The sequence below is a fragment of the Haliotis cracherodii genome, unplaced genomic scaffold (assembly GCF_022045235.1).
Source record: "Haliotis cracherodii isolate W230 unplaced genomic scaffold, xgHalCrac1.p SCAF_16, whole genome shotgun sequence".
Lineage (NCBI taxonomy): Eukaryota > Metazoa > Mollusca > Gastropoda > Lepetellida > Haliotidae > Haliotis > Haliotis cracherodii.
The window spans coordinates 23,910,488-23,935,161 of record NW_027266271.1 but is presented as its reverse complement, the minus strand read 5'-3'; the positions used below and the strand labels follow the sequence as shown (position 1 = coordinate 23,935,161).

General features: G+C 41.5%; 1 protein-coding gene across 1 annotated transcript; it reads right to left on the bottom strand.

Annotated features, from left to right (window-relative positions):
* Positions 1 to 201: 201 nt before the first annotated feature.
* Positions 202 to 23,520, bottom strand: LOC139463959 (YEATS domain-containing protein 2-like). Its single transcript, XM_071245430.1, has 18 exons — positions 23,490 to 23,520; positions 22,648 to 22,806; positions 20,836 to 20,933; positions 20,555 to 20,641; positions 19,771 to 19,956; positions 17,303 to 17,412; positions 14,882 to 15,043; positions 13,673 to 13,784; positions 13,033 to 13,077; positions 10,590 to 12,028; positions 9,850 to 9,926; positions 7,636 to 7,715; positions 6,541 to 6,679; positions 5,766 to 5,969; positions 4,243 to 4,361; positions 2,235 to 2,309; positions 1,590 to 1,657; positions 202 to 1,107 (listed from the first exon to the last, which is right to left on the bottom strand). Exons 2-18 carry the CDS (start codon positions 22,739 to 22,741, stop codon positions 981 to 983), a joined length of 3,222 nt encoding a protein of 1,073 aa, XP_071101531.1. The 5' UTR covers positions 22,742 to 22,806; positions 23,490 to 23,520; the 3' UTR covers positions 202 to 980.
* Positions 23,521 to 24,674: the final 1,154 nt, after the last annotated feature.

The window sequence follows — 24,674 nt, the reverse complement described above, 5'->3', positions numbered from 1 at the left end:
TTGAAACTTGAACAAAAGAACATTCTTGAATGGCTAATATATGGTCTAGAATATATCGATTCAGTCGTTAAGCCTGTAATTATCTTTCGGAATACCCCGTTTAAAAGTTTTCGAGGTTGCATGATGAGAAATCACATTCCAACTGTCACTTTCATGATCTGGTAAGCAACGCTCTGATTGGTCGGATGAAAGGTCGTTCCGATGTGATCCCTAATGGGATGTCCTTAGATCTTTGTTTAACGATAGCGAGAACTAAGATCTGATTTTAATGAGATTGAATAAGTTATAATCCAGGTATAGTTTCAACAGTCAAATTTCACTGTTACATATAGTGTGTGGTACCTTGGGGAGAAAAGATGCTTTGTCTTTTAAGCATGCTGTCATGCAGGATTTCCACTGATAGTCTAGACTTTTTTTCAAACTTACACATTTTCATGTATCAAGGTGTGAGTATGGTGAAAATAGTTCCAATTAGGTGTGAATCGATACAGCAAGGTCCCGATATTATAAGTATCACGATACATGGGTCACGATACGATATGTATCACAATATGCATATTTACGTCGAATTGCATGGAAACTTCTTGACAAATAATATTTTAGAGCAGGTTCAAAAAGAAAGATAGCTGTAGATACAAGTTCGTAGCGGTTATTTTTATTGGTGAACTTGAAAAGCTAATTACGACACATTTTGCAATATTTGACTGACAAAAATCCTGAGGGGTCATTAAACGAGTAATAAGTAATTTATTTCAGGAAGTGTATCGTGTATCATATCATTACATGAAAACTCACGTTGAAACGGTGCCCCGATGTATCATTTCACCTCTAACTCCTATCTCCTTTAGCATAACGACTGCATATATCGTATAAGTTTTGTTTAGAATCACAGTCTAACTTTCCCCCTGTACAACATTCAAATGCAAACAAATCTTTACATCCAAACTGGTGAAGAATTTCCATTATTGCAACAGTTCCTGTCACCTCACTCCAGATGGTGGTGCTGTGTTGTCATGGATACCAAGATGCTTGTTAGTGAGAAAATCGGTGAGTGCCATGTTGTTTAGGGCCTTAAATACATTGCCTGCAGACAGCTCTTCCACGGTGCTGGAAAAGAGAACATAAACACAATTTGTTTTATCATACCTTCACGTCAGAATGATGAGATCTGATTGGGCCACGTGATCTTGATAAAAAACTGTGTATCCCACCTTGGAGGGTAATAAATTTCTAAGCGAATAATCTTTTATACCCCGCCATGAGCACAACAGGTTGCACATGCACTTCTGAGAGACAGGATAAATCGTTTATACCTCGCTTCAAAGCACAAAGCACCATTTTTTACAATGTCATATTTAAACATGTCGGTAGGATAAATTCATTTTATGCGGCCTGAATTAGGTTTTATACTACTCGCCTCCGGCTAATGGTATAAAGCTCAGTGCGGGACGCATAAACCCCATGTATCCCTCGTGATCCTGCTACAACTTACAATGTCCATCTTCTGTACTGAAGGATTATAATAGAGGACAAAGAGAACATAAAGAAAAGGACGTTACAAAACAGTGAATCTGGTCTTCGCTGTTTACCTATTGGATTCCAAGTTTGCAACTGAGAAAGTCTCTCTCACAATATCCTCAGCCAGTCTTGACATCACCTGCAGAGACAAATAAAACACAAATCAGTAACTATAGTATTATAGTGAAGGAGTAAGTGAGTGAGTGAGGTGGGTTTAACACCGCTTTGAACAGTATTCCAGTTATATTACAACGTGTCAGCTTGATATGGGAGCCATTGGGAGGACAGCCCGAAGTGATGCAGGTCTCAGACGTTTACCACTTTGGTGAAACCCACGAGCATGGGTACGGTTCTGACAAACCAAGAAACATAATTGAACCTGGCAAACCAGGATTCGAACCCACAACCATAGGTTTCTGGCGTGCCCAAGGGACACAACTCTGCAAAGCAAATTGAAGCCACCCCTGGGCCAGACATGAAAAACATAGTTTGCTAGATGTTAATTATTCAATGAATCTGTACAAATATTACTTTCTTTGAACATGCTGAATAGTTAAATTTTGTTTCTTTCATTGGTGTACAAGTTGGGAAAGTAGCTTAATAAAAGAATTGTATGGATGACAATATCTCTATTTTCACTGCAGTGAACATAGAAAAGTTGTCGTCTAATTGTTTGTTGTGGTGCTATCTATCATTGAGATATCAGGAGTACTCACAGTATAAATGGTGTCTTCTACAACTGAAGCTGCCACACCAGGTTGAATCTGAGCTGGCTGGAACCTCACTCCAATCTGAAGCACAACCAGGAGTGACATACACGAACATACTGTTTTGTTTGTTATCGTTTGTTGTTTATCGCTGCACTCAGCAATATTCAAGCTAAATGACAGTGTCTGTAAATAATCAAGTCTGGATCAAACAATCCAGTGATTCATATCATGAGCATCCATCTATGCAATTGGGATACGATGACATGCATCAATCAAGTTAGCGAGCCTGACCACCTTAGTCGCCTCTTATGACAACCACTGTCGCCTGTTACGTCAAGCATGGGATGCTGAAGGCCTACTCTAGCCTGGGTCTTCACGGGTTCCAACATACTGACATCTGTACATATAACCATCAATAAATACATTGAGTGATTCCACGGCTTCTGATTGGCTAACCATGCTAACCAAGCATTTCTTCTTCATAAACCAGAAATATTTAGGCCACGCCCACTAACAGACTACTGATTCTGATTGTCTGATAACAGATTGGGATGGGCTTGTGTTGTTTTCTTACGCTAAACGATGTCGCTGATTTCATATTGTTTGTTTGGGTTAATGGTTAAATGAGAAGTTTGTGAAGTTATTATTGTTGACAAATTTACTTATAAGAATTGACTTCAATATGTTTTTGCGTTATGGAGTTACGAACATGCCCACTTGGCCCCGTTGCACAAAGCTATCTTAGCTAAGGAGATTGTAACTCCCATACTTTAACATAGGCTTATGATAGTCACAGCGCTAAGATCGCTTTGTGCAAAGATGCCCTGGTTTTTATGTTTATAACTCCATAAAAACAAACAATTATTGAAGTAAATTCTTAAGTAAATTACATAAACCTGATTATGTAAAACATATTATGCATGTGTGTGTCTGTTTGGGATGTATTCATCCACTATCTGTGTATGTGTATGTTGGTGTGGGGGCGTCATGCGTGCATGCGTGCATGTGTGCATGCGTGCATATGCATCTATGTCTGGGGACAACGGTAAAACCGCCATAATGGGTGCTGTGCATGCATTGTTGAATGCGTCACTGTGCAACATTGCAGCTGTATGTTGATCCAGTGATTGATAATATGAGCAACAAACCATGTCATTAGGGTACAATGACATGCAATCAACCAAGTCACACAGTCTGACCACCCAATCCAATAAGTTCTCTCTTACAACAAACATGAGCTGCTTGAACCTATTGTTAATCGGAATCACCACAGGAGAACCTGAGGCAAGGAGAATCTGGGATTCATCGTCAGTACACCACTGTTGGTTTCACCATAGAAACCATCTAGGTTTTTTTAGAACTCCGTGCAGAGATGCCAGCCCTTTTTGAAGCTGTGAAGTAATCAGTAGGGTAAAAAAGCGTAATTTCACGTGAGCAATGAGATCACATCGAAAAGGTACCTAAAAATAGAAGTTCAATAATGGTATGCAACAACCACATCAGCGACATACACCTTGATAGTAACAGATTATAAATCAGGTACGAAAGCATTTAATTCAAGTTGTGTGGGGCTTAGCCCTCCAAACTTCATGTTATTTTAGAGAGGCGACAAAAAATGAAGTCGAAAACACTGCATTCATGCTGAAACACATGTTCAAAGCTCCACAAATTCATACAATTGATCATGTGACAATATTAACTGTTTTGCAGAAAGACAATGTGGTGTTTCGAGTTCCTAAGAAATATTGGTGTACATGCAATTAGCTCCAAGTAGAATTGTTCCCGCGTTCAGTGCATTAAAAATGTGCTCTCTGTGATATTTTATACATGTAAATAATTTGTGAAAAAAATGTCAAAAATCGTAATTTGAGGGGGATAAACATAATAGCATAGTCTTAGCCTCAAAAGCGTAATTATTACGCCAAAAGCGTAATGGCATCTCGGCTCAGTGTTAGAAGACAATTCTGCCCAGTATCGATAAACACTGTGCAACAACATGAAGAGTATACACTACCTGTTGAGCAATATCTTGTACAAACACAGCTTCATCACTCGGAGGAATGACCTCACTGTTGCCATGGTGACTCTCACGTTCAACAGGAGGTTCTTCTTTTAATTTCACCCTTGGCAGATCTTGACAAAATAATGACAAGGTTCAGTGAAGGAAATGATGGGCATTTTTAGGATAAATTCAATGTGATCACATCAGAACATCGAACTACATAAACAAGGCAGGGATATGTGGAACAAACCATCCTGACCAAGTTGACTGACAAGATCAACAGCTTCTTAATCATACTAAAGAATGGCCTTGAAAAGTGAAAAAGCTGTGAAAAGATCTGTTGATGATTTGGAATCAAATATTTGAACATTCAAACTGCTCATACAGCATTTGTAAGCTCAAAGTGTCTGTGCCTTAACTTACAGATTGCCATCCAAATTTAACCTCATACACTGCCATGTCTTGACCAGCTTGTCGCCAAGTCAGTAGCTTCTATTTTAGTCTGCTTTGCATCTTTAGCAGTGAAATAATCACTTTATCCTCAGACTGACAGATGTTGTGGCCACAGTGAACTATGTTTTATGACGTAAACCGTCTAGCAATATTAATAACGACATTCCACGATTACCATATCTGGATAAGCTGTAACAGAGCTCTAGATAAGCTTTTGGTGCTGTGGGTATTTTACCCATGCATTTTAAAATCATTGGGTATCAGTAATTCTATCTGGGTATTCAAATTTCTGTTACCCACTAGCTTTTACACATGTGGGTATTTAAGTTAATATCTAAAAACACTATTCATCTAGTCCCTGCAAACTGGTGTCGTGTGAGATTGATAGCTTTATAGGACTGAAAAAAAAAACACGATACTTCCACAAGAAAGTGTTATGGCAAATGATCATGATGTAACTGTCATCGTGTAGTTTGGCAAGGTTGACAGAATGCCCGTTTATAATTTCAAAATAAGTTGCTGATTTGCTAATCGAATACGCAGGGTTACTTCACAATATTTTGATGATACGCACAAGTTTTATTTTTGTAGCGTATCTGTAATGTTCGTTGCGTATTTGATACGCTTGGATTTTATTTTACTGCGTATTTCTGCGTTTCAGATGCGTATTTTACGCAGATACGCACCTTATCTGGAGCTCTGCTGTAAGTAATCAAACCAGTGAGTCCTGAACACAATCCACATTTCACACAATCTGATGTACTGTAAGCCCTCCCACCCTAACTTAACCCCCAAAATATTATTTTTCTGGTCCCTGGCCATACCAGTTTCAGCCACCTTCAGTTGACTTGTCGTAATCCTCTAACTGACTTTATTCAGTAGGTGTACAAATGATGAGTGAGTTCTGTTATCTTAAAACTAGTAATGTCATGCAAATTCCTTATCAAACAAAAACAAAATTAAGAAGGCTCCATTGCAAATTTGTATCATTTCAGGTCAAACCAAACTTTTAGCTCCACAATCCCAACAAGGAGTTGCATGGGAGAAAACATTCCTAATTCCTCTGATGATATTTAGCTTACCAACAGACACAATGTCAAGGTCACTTTCTTCACTGTCGTCAGAGGGCGCCACCTGTTCCAGCAGCGTGTCCACCTGGTCCATGTACGGCTCATGGTCAGACAGGCTGGTCAGTGGCTGTGTGGCAGGGGTCTCGGGGGTATGTTTTTGTGACATCGACTCAGACACCGACGTATTTGGGACACCGTCTACTTGTCCTGTATTTTCTAAAAAAAGTTGTGTTTTTCTACCATCAAGAATGTTTGTTAATACTCCATGTTTTCTGTGTGTATGTAAAGAGGAAGGCTGTAATGATACACTTTGTCACAAATGATAATCGACCAAAATGTATTGATATCAACTACACTTACAATGAGTGAGTATGGTTTTACGCCGCTTTTAGCACTATTCCAGCAATATCACGGCGGGGGACACTAGAAATGGGCTTCACACATTGTACCCATGTCAGGTATCGAAGCCGGCTACCCGACCACCCTACACTTACAATGAACATACCATACATGCCGTAAGTGGGGTGAGGTGAAATAGGGTTGAACGTCGTGTACAAGATTATTTCACTTACACATGCATGTGTGTGTGGCTGCTTGAACATGGCAATTTACTTATTCCAATTTGGGATTTTCTTCTGATAACTTCTTCAGACTTGGGGCCCAAATATTGGCCTCTGAGCAGGTCTAGATAAATTGCTGTCCTGGTAGGTGATCTCTTTCAGGAAACTGAGGTTTTACCCATTTTAGTAATAATCCACCCATATGGTGGTGCGGGACATAAACGTACCTAGATGGTGAGGGCTGAATGCATGAAGACGACACCAAGTCATGATTTGTTTTGTGGTCCAGAGTTGTTCCCCTTTGAAGGAACTCTCCTCCTTTAGATGGTCCAAAATGAAGGTCCTGACAGATGCAGCCCTCTGCCACTTGAAACACAAAGCAACATCACGTCATATTTTAAAGTTTGGATAAAGCCATCAATATTTATTTTACAGAAAAACAGAAAAAACAAATACTCTGTTCACATAGACATAATCATTTGATTATAGTGACAAGATATATATTCATAATCTTACTATGTTTATCCATGTACTTTCACCACATTACAAATTACAATGTTAACTCTAGGATCTTGGTTAGCTTAAGAATGAAAGAAATAGACAAATACTGCTTCTTGTCCGTTGTTCTTTGAATGGAACTATCATGTTTACACAACTGCTCAGATGGATGTCAATGAGATAGGAGAAATTTGGTGACATCTTGCAAAGAATTACTAGTACATTCAAACACATCTGTGACGTCATTCTACATCAACCTCAACATCAACGAACACGCTTATAACAAACTGATGGATATAACAAACTTACTTTTGGTTCCGGCCATTTGTTGTATATGTGCCGCATATATGCTTATAACCAACTACAGTTATAACGAAATAAAATTTGTGGTCCCTTTGAGTTTATTGTAACCATAGTTTGCTGTATATCAGTGAGTGAGTGAGTTTGGTTTAACGCCGCTTTTAACAGCATTCCAGTTACATCGCGGCGTGTCAGCTTAATGTTGGAGGAAAGCCCGACGTGATGCAGGTCTCGGACGTTTACCACTTCGGTGAAACCCACAAACACAGGTATGGTGCTGACAAACCTAGAAACATAATCGGGGCGAACCGGGATTCGAACCAACAATCATAGGTTTCTGGCGTGCCCAAGGGACGGAACTCTGCACAGCGAATCGCGGCGCATTAGACGACTGGGCCACCCGTGCCCCCTTACTGTATATCAACTACCCATGTCCAGGCTGTTGAGACTTTCAACATTTTGTGCTCAATTCTCAGATTTTATGACACTTCGACGTAATGGATTCACAAAATAAGCAAGTATACCTCTGACGCCCGCCTCTTGCCAACGTTCCAGCTGAGCCACTCCTCTGTGGACTGCGCACAGTAAGGGTGCAGACTGCGGTCTGGGAAAGTTCAGTTGAAAACAATCAATGAATTGTATCATCATGGCAAATATGGATTTGAAATTGCTGACATTTGAGGTGCTTATCTTGAAGTTAGACCAGTATTACAAGTCTTTACTTAAACATTAAGATTTCCTAACGAGATGACACCCTTAATTATCTAGTTCATCATTCCATTCTATTATGATATATACCCTGGACCTACTTGCCATAATGTCACGATTCTATAAAACCATTTATAACTGTCCTGTGATTTGTCAAAATACATTAAGAGTTCACTTGGAGATGGCGATTTTGAAAGTAGTTCATCTACGCTAAACTCATGTTCAGAAGAGGTAGTTTGAGTGGTTGTTGATTTCAGGAAATTGTGAGAGAAGTTAGTGATAAGAGAAGTGGGGCTGGTGACATCACTACCAAAATGAAGCTACGGTTGCGAACAGGTCCAGGGTATTGATGATACTAATAGAATTTGAAATGCATTTCTTCCTCGATTCTATGTGGAAATGTGCTTGAACCATGTTTCCAGCTTCTAAAACAAACACTGTTTGGACCTAGAGAAAATGTTTGTTTCTTAGGGGGTGGGGGGGGGCGGTGGCTTTGTTTCGTGGACTGGGACATCCTGCATGGGGAGAAAGGACATGCTCCGTCCAGCGTGTACAAAGTTGTGACTGCCGTGACCAGTGACCGCTCTACAACCCGATTCCACTCGACCTGGGTATCCATACCCGCCAGGTTACTCAGATTATGGTTTGGCTGCGGGCTATGGTTGATCTCCAGTTCGTCTTCCTTCTACTGATGATCTCATCACAAAGACCCTCTTAGATCATGAAAAGGAGGAAAGCAGCTATCTTCACTTCGTGCCTGCTCATCGAGATCTCAGATTCCTTATCTCTTCTCGCTATACTCACTTTTACTGATGCAGAAGATGAGGTCGGTAACATTGTGGCTCTAAGTCTTCCGCCAGACTCTACAGACTAGTGACTCTCCTCCACTACAAGACGACTAGGTATTTCCGCCCACTGCCGTTCCTATCTCAGACACTCCTGTTGGCTCAAAACCGGGGATCGTCCTTGCATATCCCTTCAGGATACAGTTGATCCAGAATGGATATTCTCTCCCACTGACCTCCTCACCACAAACAATGTTCCGGCCTCGACACTAGAGGCATGTTATTTCTAAAGAATGAGATAGAATGCCTCGATCTCGGAGAATGAGTTGGCAGAAATACACATGTGATCAGGTCGTGCATGGTTACTGTGCACAGGATGCTGAGGTGTTTTTTAAGGTGAATGTTTTTTGTTTTAGAAGCTGGAAACATGGTACAAGCACGTTTCCACATAGGATTGAAGAAGGAAGAAATGCATAGAAATACACATGTGATCAGGTCGTGCATGGTTACTGTGCACAGGATGCCGAGGTGTTTTCAGGTGAACGTTTTTTGTTTTAGAAGCTGGAAACATGGTACAAGCACGTTTCCACATAGGATTGAAGAAGGAAGAAATGCATAGGATCAGTTTAAAAAATGGGAGATTTAATACCCTGAATAATCATGGATGCAGATGCCTGAATGGAAGTTGGATGCCACCAGTGTTGCTAAAACAATGTATTCAACATTGTAAGGAAATTCTATTGCCCTAATGCCTGGGTAACCATATATCGGAATTCAAGTGTTTTATCCTCATTCTTAACATGCTTAACTTATATCCTACTCATAGCAAGTAAAAGAACACACAAGATTTGGAGTGTGTGTGTGTTTGTTATTTAACGCCACACTCAGCAATATTTCAGGTATATGAGGACAGTCTGTAAATAATTTAGTCTGGACCAGGCAATATTGGACCAGTGATTGATATCATGAGCATCAATCCGCACAATTGGATACGATGACATGCATCAACCAAGTCAGCGAGTCTGACCACCTGACCCCATTTGTCACCTCAAACGTCAAGCATGGGTTTCTGAAGACCTATTCTAACCCGGATCTTCATGGGTGTCCCACAAATGGAAGGATGTGTTTTGACAGACTATAGTCACATGAAAAACTTGGGTATTCTTTGACTTCTTTTAAGTAGAATGCCTTGGTAAACATCTATGGGAAACTCTGAGAGGAAATAAAGCTTAATGATTCCCTCACCCACAACTTCACGGACAACAGGATGTCTTCGAACTGCTGCTCGTATAATTGACAACAGATCCGGATAGTCCAACAGTCTACAATTGAACACACATAATGTTACCAGGGACATGCTGGTACTAGCAGGAGTGCATGACGCTTAAAGCTGCATCAACAATATTCCAGCTTTATCACAACACCCTGTAAATAATCAAGGGTAGATACACATATAAAAATATACGAAACAAATGATTGTCTATCACTGAGACTTTACACACTTTCCTCCTTACATTTATGCAAACAAAATATTAATTAATGGCAAACAAGTTCACGTTTGATACAATTTCACGAAGTGTGAAAAGATAAATAATTTTAATGAGTGAAGAAAAAAATTAGGGTAGACACATTGCAGCATCAATGGTAATATCTAAAAAATAATCTAAAAACATTGCTCTACAGAGTGAGTGAGGCAGTGAGTTGGGTTGAATGCCGATTTGAACAGTTTTCCAGTTACACCAAGGCTTATCACCCATGCTCCCCTTCTGTAAAGTGAGTGAGTGAGTATGATTTTACGCCACTTTTAGCAATATTCCAGCTATATCACAGTGGAGGACACCAGAAATGGGCTTCACACATTGTACCCATGTCGGGAATTGAACCCGGATCTTCGGCATGACGAGTGAACACTTTAACCACTAGACTACCCGACAGCCCCCCTTTCTGTAAAGAATGTAAACACATGATGAAAGAAGCTTCCTTACCTTAAAGGCAGAATTTCTTCACTAAATCCAGCCAAATCTCGAATTTTCTTCTTCCACACATGAATTTTCTTCTCAGGGTCAAAACTTGAGCATTGTTTTTGACTGGTTGAATGTGTAGCATCTGCTCTCTGGTGAGCTGATTGCATGCTAAACGGAGATGATCCGAAAGAGAAAGTCAGAGACTTCTGTCCCATGTGTTGTGTTGTAGGATTTGTCAAAGTTGATGCCAGAAGTGACTTCTGTGGCTGAATTGTGGGAGTTTTGGCAGTCCCTGTGGGCTGACCGGTTTGCTGTGTACATGAGGGTTGATTTGGCACAAGGAGAACCTGATTATCTGCCCCTGGTATGACCTTCAACAAAATCTGTCTGTCACCTATATTTGCTAAAACAAGGGACTGGTTTGATTTGGTATCTGAGGGAGGCGGAGGCATTTTAGAGGTTGGATTTGGCACAGTATGGTTGGATAGTTTGAGATTTAGTTGAGATTTGGACAATAACGAGTTCACGGCTGTATTGGAGGGTTTAAGAATACCTGGCTTCACTCCACCAGCCCCCTTCTGTTGAAGTACGGAGTTTGTATTTGGGACGAAAGAACCAGCATTAAGTAAAGACTTCAGTTTCGGTTTCCCACTGACTTCAGACCCTTGGAGAATATGAGTTGGCTTGGCAACTGATGTGGTGCTCGACTCACTCTCTGCCGGAACCAGCTTTAACCCTGTTGGTGTGACCTTGAGGACCAGATTGGTGGTCTTTGTGGAAGGAGTTATTGCATTAGGTTGAGGTATAGACACAGACCCGGACGTCTTTGCAGGAGTTGAGGTAGGTGTAGCAGGCGACTTGTTCAAGGCACTGGGGTCTGGTTCCGGTGTGCCGGGTCCGTGAGTGGGGCCCAGCTTGTACGGGAGGAGCAGGAGGTTGCCCTGCTGGTCCTTACACCGCATGTACATGACACCAGGCTGAGGAACCAGCTCGGCCGAGGTAGGAGACACCTTGGAATGATTATCTTTTCCCTTTGGACTTGTGATAAGGTCACTGTGTAAAAGACCCTTAGTTTTTAAATGAATGACTTTGGGAGTATTGTTTGTTGTAATATTGCTTTTGGGTACCATGGCAGCTTTACCATTGACCTTGAGATTGATAGGACTATTCACTTCTTGAGCACCATTTTGAATACAATTGTCCTCATTTCCGTTTGTATTCCCCACCTCTGTCTTCACCGAGTTAGATTTGACACTATTCTCAGTATCAGTTTCCATGGAAACTTCAGTCCTCAGTCCATCACCTGTACTAAACACACTATTATCAGGCTGATTTTCAATTGTGGTATTCGCATTATCACTGCAGTTATCTCCCTTGTTATGGAGACTGCCTGAGTCCGATGACAATGGCAGAGGAATTTCGCTTTGTGGAATCTCTCGTTCCAACTCAATCTCCACAATCTGTAACACAAGTCTCAAACTATAACACAGCTTTGAAAGGACTTCACACTCCTTACACTTATGTTGGACGGAATGTATATCACAGCAACCTAAAGTGTCTCCATCACATATAATGTGTAGTGCATCAACACTACCGTAATCAACGTAATAAGCACCCCGCTCTTATAAGCACCCACGGCGATATTTGCTAATATATTGGCTAGTGAACAATCCCAATTAGCACCACTTCGGATTAATCAATGTACACAAGACTTATTTATTCACTCTCATTTATACGCACTTGTGTGTTATATGCACCCTTAAATATTGGAAATTAAATTCTGGAAAATTATATCTGTCATATATAAATATTTCTGGCTGTCAGCATAAACCACGAAATTTATGATCTTTCAACTCTGTTTTTTTCACCAAAATAATATTCTAATAAAAAGAGACTATTTCTAATTTTGAGAGCGATCAGGGCGCTTATTACGTCGAATACAGTAATACAGATACAACATATAAACATGTCCTCGACAGTGAGATTCATTAACTCCTGTTGCTTGCTTCCCTAACACATTTGGAAATCCCTGTGTATGATAAATGAAATTCCTTGTCGAAGTAGGCACAAATAATTAATCCGTCATCTCCATGGATATGTGGCAATCAACACCATTAACAGCCCCATCCGACTAGGGAAGAGGCACAATCAAACCAACAACTACCTCACCGTCCCCACGAGATGCAGAGATTACACGGTATCCCATAGCCTTGCTTGACAACGGTATAAGGACCTATATCAAAACATCACCTTTACAGTATTAAAGAAGTTGTTATCCATAAGTTGTGCCTACCTTGTCATCTGTCAACTTGTAAATATTGCCTATCAAACGAAATGCCTTGTGCTGTGCAAAAAGAACCTGCCCTTTTGCCACCCTGTCCTAAAAGAGCCTGTCCTCATTTGTGAGTTTCATATCATGCCACTACAGATCTATAAGTGTATATGAAGTAACTAAAATACTCACTGTTTCAGAACCAAGAGTCTGTAGACCAGTACATGTCTTGTCCAGCTGAAACAAAAAAAGAACACATGTTGTGGATGACATGAGGGGCAACGTTACCTTCAGGTTGTGGATGACATGAGGGGCAACGTTACCTTCAGGTTGTGGATGACATGAGGGGCAACGTTACCTTCAGGTTGTGGATGACATGAGGGGCAACGTTACCTTCAGGTCGTGGATGACATGAGGGGCAACGTTACCTTCAGGTCGTGGATGACATGAGGGGCAACGTTACCTTCAGGTTGTGGATGACATGAGGGGCAACGTTACCTTCAGATTGTGGATGACATGAGGGGCAACGTTACCTTCAGATTGTGGATGACATGAGGGGCAACGTTACCTTCAGGTTGTGGATGACATGAGGGGCAACGTTACCTTCAGATTGTGGATGACATGAGGGGCAACGTTACCTTCAGATTGTGGATGACATGAGGGGCAACGTTACCTTCAAGTTGTGGATGACATGAGGGGCAACGTTACCTTCAGATTGTGGATGACATGAGGGGCAACGTTACCTTCAGATTGTGGATGACATGAGGGGCAACGTTACCTTCAGGTTGTGAAGGGCAGTTAGCTTCCTGTGTGACATGAGGGGAAATGTTACCTTCAGGTTGTGGATGACATCAACCCGCTTGTTGCGAGTGTCGTGGAAGTGAAGCTGGACACGGACAGGGAACTCCCCCCAGCCCCGGCGAGTCAAGTGGTACGGGGGCTGTCTGTAAGGAGAGGTAACACATGTACCACAGAAGATTGTTGTCATCTCGTCATGTTTACATATCACTGCTGTTCATTCCACTCAGTAAGTGACATCAATGGGGATGTCAGACACAATGACTAGTGTCTCCTTCAGCAATACTGCAGTACAAGTCATTTTTCATAGCTTAAGAATCTAAACCATTTAGTCACTTGTGCTAATAATGATGTGATCGCGTGCCATTACATGTTCTCAATTTAACAGACAAGACCTGCTATATTTCACCCCACAAAAGATTTCACTCCTTCAAGGTTCAGACATCATATGAAACACGAAAATTCAAGGACTTTTCAAGGCTTTCACCTGTCACTTGAAGGCATTTTGGCCGAGTTATTAGCAACAGTCTGATAATATTTTTTACATTAAATCCAGCATATCATATGACCTAAAAAGCAGTTTGAAAATCACAAATTTTCCTGAGAATATAGTTTTACAACCCAATTATCAAATATTTTTAGTCTGTCATGAATTTTAATACTCTTTTTTAACAAGTTTTTGTCATTTTGTACAAATTCAAGTCTGTTCAAACTATTTTGGTGATTTTCAAGGCTTTTCAAGGTTTACATTAAACAAGGTCTTTTTAAACAGGACCTAAAACTTCACAGCCTTTTCAAGCCTGTATGAACCTTGTCTTTACACTTGATGCTGACTAGATAGAAAGAATCTTTATGAGACTTTGGGGTACGAGGCATGTTTCAGGTTCTGTGTTTTCTATCAAAGTGAAGAAAGAAATTGTTGTATCAGGATAAAAAATAATTCAATTCTAGTAAAATCATAGATATTTTTTTATATTTGTATGCATATCCTGCATTACTCCTTAATGCACATTACTGCTTTTTCTTGACAGAAAGAAAGAGCTGTGTAAAGTTTTGCTGAAGAAGAAGTTGTTTCAACTAGCTGTGAGGACAACCCTATCACACAGCTCCAACGTGACACGGAAGTGATGATGTCATAGATCAGCACATTCTATTTCCGACAGTATTTTAGTGCTACTATGCACGTTTTATTGAGAATTTGTTTTGTGTGAAATGTGTGCTTGTGTCACGTAAAGAGACTCACGTTATTTCTACCAGATCATTTGGCTTGTAGCTGGGATGCAGGAAGAACCACACTTTCTTCACAAAGGTGTCAATGTTTGGCTTGTCCTTCGGTCCACGTACATACACCATCCACTTGTGTGTTGACTGGTCGTTGACTTCCCGGTGCTCCAGCGGGATGAATCTGAACACATGACACACATCACCATCTAGTGGACATAGATCACCATCTAGTGGACACACATCACCATCTAGTGGACACACATCACCATGTAGTGGACACACATCACCATCTAGTGGACACACATCACCATCTAGTGGACACACATCACCATCTAGTGGACACACATCACCATCTAGTGGACATAGATCACCATCTAGTGGACACACATCACCATCTAGTGGACACACATCACCATCTAGTGGACATATATCACCATCTAGTGGACACACATCACCATCTAGAGGAAACACATCACCATCTAGTGGACACACATCACCATCTAGTGGACACATATCACCATGTAGTGGACATATATCACCATCTAGTGGACACATATCACCATCTAGTGGACACACATCACCATCTAGTGGACATATATCACCATCTAGTGGACACATATCACCATCTAGTGGACACACATCACCATCTAGTGGACACACATCACCATCTAGTGGACATATATCACAATCTAGTGGACACACATCACCATCTAGTGGACACACATCACCATCTAGTGGACATGTATCACCATCTAGTGGACACACATCACCATCTAGTGGACACACATCACCATCTAGTGGACACACATCACCATGTAGTGGACACATATCACCATCTAGTGGACACACATCACCATCTAGTGGACACACATCACCATCTAGTGGACACACATCACCATGTAGTGGACACATATCACCATCTAGTGGACACACATCACCATCTAGTGGACACACATCACCATCTAGTGGACATGTATCACCATCTAGTGGACATGTATCACCATCTAGTGGACATATATCACCATCTAGTGGACATATATCACCATCTAGTGGACATATATCACAATCTAGTGGACATGTATCACAATCTAGTGGACATGTATCACCATCTAGTGGACATATATCACCATCTAGTGGACATACATCACCATCTAGTGGACATGTATCACCATGTAGTGGACACACATCACCATCTAGTGGACATATATCACCATCTAGTGGACATATATCACCATCTAGTGGACACACATCACCATCTAGTGGACACACATCACCATCTAGTGGACATGTATCACCATCTAGAGGACACACATCACCATCTAGTGGACACACATCACCATCTAGTGGACACACATCACCATCTAGTGGACACACATCACCATCTAGTGGACATGTATCACCATCTAGAGGACACACATCACCATCTAGTGGACACACATCACCATCTAGTGGACACATATCACGGACATCTTACCACTACCACAGCTCAGTGTTTGAAATAATTTTAAAACCTAACAAGACAGTCGGGCAGGTGACCCATAAATGCTGCCTGCCCATCTTCAAAGTTACTTATCCTGACTCATGAGTATAAGTATGAGTCAGGATAAGATAAAATTTGAAAAATTGCAACAAAAAATAAGAGACAAATCATGTCTTGATTCACTTGAAAAATAATGCAGACAATCACTTGAGAATCTTGAAGAAGTAATAGTGAGTTGGGTTTAACGCCGCTTTTAACATTATTCCAGTCATATAGCGGCGTGTCAGCTTAATGTGGGAGGAAAGCCCGAAGTAATGCAAGTCTCAGACGTTTACCACTTCGGTGAGTGAGTGAGTGAGTATGGTTTTACGCCGCTTTTAGCAATATTCAAGCAATATCACGGCGGGGGACACCAGAAATGGGCTTCACACGAACCAGGGTCTTCGGCGTGACGAGCGAACGCTTAAACCACTAGGCTACCCGACCGCCCATACCACTTCGGTGAAACCCACGAGCACGGGTATGGTGCTGACAAACCTAGAAACATAATTGGGGCGAACCGGGATTCGAACCCACAATCCTAGGTTTCTGGCGTGCCCAAGGGACGCAACTCTGCACAACGAATCGCGGCGCCTTAGACGACTGGGCCACCCGTGCCCCCAGAGGAAGTTATAATACTTGAATATGTAAGTAGTCTTAAAATTGTCTGCCAAACAGTCAAGCAGGTTGATGTAAGTTTCATGCAGCCGTCACATGCTACTTGTCAATAAACTACCATCAGTGGATGTTAACTTGCCCTCAACACAATTTTGCAGTAAACAAAGACCCCACAAATTTCTAAGGGCATGGGTACGACACAAAGGATGCCAATCACAACCCAGGTAGCATTCAAACCCACTAACATCCTGGCCGAGTATTAGCAGGCTGAACCATTTTAGTAGCATATAGCAAAGGTCTTACTTTGAGATATTTCCGACAATGATTTTCTTCTTGATCTTGAAGCGTGCGCCCCTGGTATCCACAATCTTGTCAGGGGAGAGCAGAACAGATGGGGGGACAGACTGCACTTGCTGCAACAAAACTCTGGACTTAACACAGAGAGCTAGCAAATACCTACAACTGACATAATGCATTGGTCATAAATTAAGCTCACTATCAAATTATATGTCATCCAAAATATATGACACAACATTTGCTTTGGAACAAGACAGACATCTTTAGTCAAAGGCTTGTTCCTGAGCATATGTTGAGTAGTACACAAAATGCATAAAAAACAAATAGTCATATAACTAATCATGTAATGTGTATCAAACTGCTAGACACTGTCTTCACAACTGAATACATACCAACCTTCTGAGTGTGTGAAAGGGCTATTAGTCTTTGCTTAGCTTTGGTTTGTTTATTTGTTGTTTAATGCCGCACTCAGCAATATTCCAGCTATATGACACCGGTCTGTAAGTAATCGAGTCTCAAACAGACAATCCAGTGATTGACATCATGGGCATCAATCTACGCAATTGGCTTAGCATCAACCAAGTCAACGAGCCTGACCACCCGATCCCGATAGTCACCACTTACAACAAGCATGATCTTCATGGGTCTACAACAGTATGCAATATTCATCCTTCGATCATAGAACAGTGTAGAACAATGTTGAACAATCACCCGAACACAACCCCCAACCACTTGGCTCCCAGCATGCTCCTGTGCTTGTCTTTTCCTGCAATTGCCCTCAGACAGGTGACAAATTGATCCCAAACTTCAAGGGGATGGATGGGCGGGCAGTCATGACCTGTTGTGTCAGGATACAGGGGAATATTCTAATTCCCTTCACGTTTTTACTTATCCCTCTGCAACAATATGCACAGTAGGACGGCAAGTTGGATCTGCTCCTACAGAGAAACCCTAGAAGGATGTTGTGTCTGACAGATAGCGAGAGCCAGCGTGTCCTGCAAATGGACCACACATCTACAGCCAACGACTTTGAGCATGGATGTGGTTAATGAGTGTGCAGATTTCTGAGCAGACCATGAAACATGGGGAATTCTAAGTCTGGCCCCTGGAGATGGGGAGACCACACCCAACTGGGCCAATAAGGCACTACTAAAAGAAGCTGGATGTCCACGGTTGATGCCAGTTTCTGCAGAACTCGGAGGTGGAAAAGCAGACGCATGTAGGCCGTTCACCTTGATGGCTAGGGCCTTGTCACATAGTCCGATATTGGTGATACAAACATCTGAAGCTGATGGTTGTAGCATGAGGTGAAAAAGTCGATGTTTGGGTGGCCAAAGTACTGGCAAATCATCCGGAAAGTGTCCGGGTACAGCTGCCACTCCTTGGGAGCTGACTGACGGAGACGAGAGAGAGCGTCAGCGAGAATGTTGGAGACGTTCTCCTATGGGATGTTGTCTATCAGACTGCAGAATGCGAACATGAGATCCAAGAGACTCTGGGAGTGAGTGGATCCCAGCCAGTTGGTGTCATGGGAAGCTGACTGAATACACACAGATTGTGAATCATATACAGCTTCGATGAATTTTTCTTCAGAACCAGGTAGAGGCAGCAGTAAAATCCTGGTGTAACAGTGCCTGGTTACATCTGGTCTGTCCAGAAGAAGCTGGATGTTGTCCTGTAACAGCTCCAAATGTTCGTCTGTGTACGACGGCACTAATGAGGGTGAGCAGTAACTGTAGCAGAGAGTCTGAATGCCCCAGCGGTCCAGGAAGAGTTGACCCTAGTTATGTCTGAACCGCTGGAGGGGTCCGTCGGCTAGAGAGTCGTGAGGGGTGACGACTGGTGATGGAAGATCCAATTTGACCGGCTAGGTAGGAATAACACTGCTGGCCTCCGATGTGCCATCCTCCACCGCGTACCCAGCACCACAGGAGGAGGGCCGAGTGCGCCCTCTTGCCGATCTGGTCTTAGAAGCCTGTAAAGATTTGTGCTTAGCTTTGGGCAGATAAGGGTGTCCTCCGTGTATACTGGGTACCTGGTTGGGTTAAGCACATCTGTAAGACCTGAACTGTAGCTTCGGCCTGAGCGGTGGCTAGAGACTTCTCATAACCATGAACCTGATTGTTAAAGAGTTTCTCAACCATACCACGAGAAACTGATTGAGAAATTGTTGTTTGATTACCCAGCAATTATTAATATTACAAGGACACCATGACACACAATCACCATGTTACACATTGTTTCCACCCTATACCTATATTACCTTGTTTTACATATGATATGGGATGGAAATTAACCAAGAAAGTCTACCAGCATGAATAGTGATAACACAGCAATACCTCCGAAGTGTTTGAAATCCTACTAGCCCTTAGGATAAATTAACATTTAACAAGACTGGTCCATGATTTCCATCCCTGACGATCTGAACAGACCATGTTGCCTTGCACCTGCGCACACATCCACGCAGCACTCACCTTGTCAGATGAGGAGGCATCAGCTCCTGCAGGCGCTTCCTCATTCCCCATCAGTTGATCCTGCGGCCTGACATCCGTTCCTGTTTCCCGCTCCCCATCATGGGCGGCGCTGCTGGTGACTGTGGCGGGGGCCTTCCCAAGTCTGGCCTTGACAGTGGGATGGATGGACGGGGGCTGTGACTTGTCCTGTACAACACAAGAAACAGGGGAGGTTACCGTGACATCAGATAGTGTGATGCCTGGGTTAATATGTTGCATCTTCCCGAGGCAAGGGAGATAACTGACTGTCTTGTCAAAATCCAGTTTCAATCCTTGACAAACTAGGTTGGAATTTCGTGACTCGATAGTAGTGCCACCAGTGGCCATTATGCGTTATGTTCCTTCTATGTCCCTCCTATTTACTTATAAGATTCCACCATTCATATCAGTTGAATTTGCTTTAAACAAAATGGCGGAGCCCAAGTCAAGAAGATCTGATTGATAATGCGTTAGAGCAAAATTATTTTTTAAAGCTGGAAACTTTGTTCCAGGGCGTTTCCACACCAAGATCAAAACTAGGAGAAATGCATAGTGTGAGTTACAATAAGTTTAATAATTAATACTTCAGTTAAATGTAGCGGCCATAAAATTTCCGATTTCCGTGATGGGATTCGAACCACAGACCTTCTGATCAGAGGTCGGACGCCTTGTCCACATGACCAAAGAGGTTAACCCGGTCAGCAAGCTGACATTGCACTCACTTTCCCCCATCACTGTAATCATGATCTACCCTATCTCCAGCTACCTTGGATCCTGGGATTGAGGATGAATAGTGACAGGCCACAATGCATGCCCGCAGTCGGTCCACAACCAGGCGGGATTGGTTCAAACGCTGAAACAGAAAAACATTCCAAATATTGGGAAGGTTGTATTGGAAAAGGGATGTTGTGAAACTGTACAGGTCATATGATCAGTTGATAAACATATGAAAACAATTTGCCGAATATCAATAGTTATTGATATAAATTTGCTCAATATCCGACTGACAACACTGGAGTATTAATAATCGCTTCAACTCTGCTCTACCTGATCTGCAACACTGATCTCTGCCTCCTTGTGTCGAATCTCCACCTCAAACTGGGCCCTAATGATGCTCTCAATCTTCCTAATGGCTGATTCCTTCGCTGAAACAATAAAGCAGTACAAAAAGTATCAGAACTAGAATGAAAACTTTTACCATGATTGAAAAACATCAAATTATGAATAGACCAGTTTAATAAGGTTTGTTGCGCTGTAATATGCTTTGTACAGTGTTACAGTTTTATCACAGTATGTCTGCCATTGTGATGTGGATTGAAGATGTTAACCAGCTTTCTTTCATGAGAGCATCTTTACCGCTTACAAATCAAGGAACCTAGTCAGTGGATTCTGGTAAGGCCAAGAGAGGAAACTGCAATGCCCCACTGTCTACAAGTGGTGTCCCACATACAACATGAACAGAAACATGTCCATTAACACAGACTCCCTGTATGTCACAAGGATTTCCTTGAGGGAGCTAACCATGCTTCTAGACACACAATTTCGAACTATGGAAGTTAATCGGACTGTTCCCAATGAACATGATAGGCATGATAATGGCTGAACCATTGTTGTGAATATTTTCTACTGACCATCATTTCTGAGTGCCAAGGCATCTACGCCCAAAAAGGAATACCATCAAAGGAATACTTTTGTTGTCTATGTTTTCACTTTTGTTAATATCCAAATTTCTGAATTGAAATAATGAAGTTAAATCGTTTCAGAAAGGTGACATCTGATTGGCTCAGGTACTCAAGAAGACTTTACTCAGGCTGAGCATTCAAAGTAGACTCAAGGTCCACTGGACCAACCTATGAGGTGTCCTCAGATCTTCACACAGAGAGTGAGTGAGTTGGGTTTAACACCGCTTTTAACAGTATTCCAGTTATATCGCGGCGTGTAAGCTTAATGTGGGAGGAAAGCCCAAAGTGATGCAGGTCTTAGATGTTTACCACTTCAGTGAAACCAACGAGCATGGGTATGGTGCTGACAAACCTAGAAACATAATTGGGGCGAACCGGGATTCGAACCCACAATCATAGGTTTCTGGAGTGCCCTAGGGACGCAACTCTGCACAGCGAATCGCGGCGCCTTAGATGACAGGGCCACCCGTGCCCCCCTTCACACAGAGAAGTGCCATATTAGATGTTGGTTGGTTGGTTGCTTTGTTGTTTAACGCCACACTCAGCAATATTCCAGCTATATGATGGCGGTCTGTAAATAATCATCAAGTCTGGACCAGACAATCCAGTGATTGACATCATGAGCATCGATCCACGCAATTGGGATCGATGACATGCATCAACCAAGTCAGTGAGCCTGACCACCCGATCCCGTTAGTCGCCTTTTATGACAAGCATAGTCGCCTTTTATGGCAAGCATGGGTTGCTGAAGACCTATTCTACCCCGGATCTTCACGGGTGCCATATTAGAGTAAAAGATCGGATGTCAGTGAGATTGTCATGATAATAGAAGTTAACATGAATATGGTCAAGAGTGAGCATGGTTTTATGCCGCTATCAGCAATATTCCAGAAAAATCACAGCAGGGAACACCAGAAATGGCTTCACACATTGTTCTTAAGTGGGGAATTGAACCTGGGCCTTTGGAGAGACTAGTAAACAATTTAACCAATAGGCTATGAATGTTATCTATTTCCTCAATATTTCAAAACAAAATATCAACAATTTTACTTACTTATCTATGTTAACAATTCTTACAATAATAATTGTGCCAATTTTCTATATCAAATGCTAAACACATGGACAGCATAAACTGGAGTTAATTATATCCTATCATGTACTGTACTTGGAGCCTCACCATCTTTTTCCAGAACTCTTTGTCGCTTTGCCTGCTGGTCTGTGACATCTTCGTAATCCGGGTCGATGTCGATGTGGGACCGCTTGTTACTCATTATTGCTCTTCGCTCACTCAGGACAGCAGCACCTTTCTTTCAGCCACATTGTCATAAATAACAGGCTGAAAGACAATGTTTGCCTTTTATGTTAATATTCCTTCAGACTGTTAATGAATTGGGAGGCCTGAACAATAATTCATGTTTAAGGTAGCTACAACTACTGAAGATTTCCTGATCCCACAAAAACATGGCTTGAGACCTACCAAACATCAGAGGTGTTTTCACCCTGCATCATGACCATATAACAAAGGATATGGTTCAGTTGTAATTCTAACATTCACATCCAGTTGTGTCATGTATGTAGCAATACCAACATAAACTTCATGGGCCATCAATATTTTTATGGGCATAAATGTTTCATCGTTGGCATGATCTTTAGACTTGCTTGCCCAACATCATGTTTACATGTGCAAATGCAGGCTGAAATATTACAGCAAATGAGACACACAATTGACACAGACATTAAACATATATACATAACAGTATCATGTTGGTAACAGTTTGTGCAACACATATTACACATACCGTTTGTGAATGTAAACATGGTAAACATGATAAACACGACAAGAGTTCTTGATTATTTGGTGTGAATTTTTACTACTGGTTTGTCTCTGTCGAATGATTAAACTATTAAACATATGCGTTTAGAGAGAAATAAAGTTTAGCTGGGAATACTGTCGATTAGATAATAAGGGTCCTGGGGACATTGCTGCACTACCGTGATACTATGAAATAAACTGAGCACCTGTTCGTGGGTGCCGCCATTTTGAGAAAATTAAACCTCTTTGAAAATTAGAGTTATCTCCCCTTCTTCATACAGCTCGCTCTGTGATGAGGTTGAATGGCTTCATCATGTTCAAAGTGTGAACATCCTCTTGTGCCAATTTTTGTGACAAACGTTTGTTTAAATAGTTACCCATGCAGAACCATTTTCTCATTTAATTCAATATAACACAAATAATATTTGCAGTTTTTGTAGTTCATGCGCCAAAATTGGGTATTAATCAGATTAATTACTAGTTATTATTTACAGTTATTATTATCATTGTGTTTCAAATGGCTGTATACTAGTATTTATGAAACATGGTTGCATGCTCGGGCTGAAAGCCATTTGATTATAAATACGTAGTTGGGATTTTGTTTGCGATCTGCATGCTTTCTCTTCACATAACATAGGAATTACATTATGTATATTTCTTTGATGCTTAAAGAATCTGTGAATTGCAAATGCTTGATCATTTACAGACCATCGTCATTTCTCTTGTCTGGTTGACTGCGATGAAAAAACCCATTCACGAACCCCCTTACATACACACTGGACCCATGAAGATCCGGGGTAGAATACGTCTTCAGGAACCCATGCTTGCCGTAAAAGGCGACTATGCTTGTTGTAAGAGGCGACTAACGGGATCGGGTGGTCCAGCTCGCTGACTTCGTTGATGCATATCATCGATCCCAATTGCGTGGATCGATGCTCATGATGGCAATCACTGGATTGTCTGGTCCAGACTCGATTTTTTACAGACCGCCGTCATTAAGCTAGAATATTGCTGAGTGCGGCGTTAAACAACAAACAAACGGAAGCGGAAACACACACACTGAATCTTTATTGTTAATTCATTTATTATATATAACACAAACAGGATATAGCATTACTGTATAATGATGTGTATTGTAACTGAAGCAATACTACTTGTTTGTTGACCCAAGAGTACGTATCCTGGATCTCCCCAAAAATATATAATTATCATAGATAACGAATGAAATCAGAATGATAAAAGATCGTGACAAAGATAATAATACACTGGATAATCGACGATAACAATTACTATTTACGTTAACTATATCTACTACTGTTACATTGGTCCATGAATTGAAAAAAAACCCGTTGTGATCTTTCTTTATCGTCATTGACAGTAGGGCTTAAACA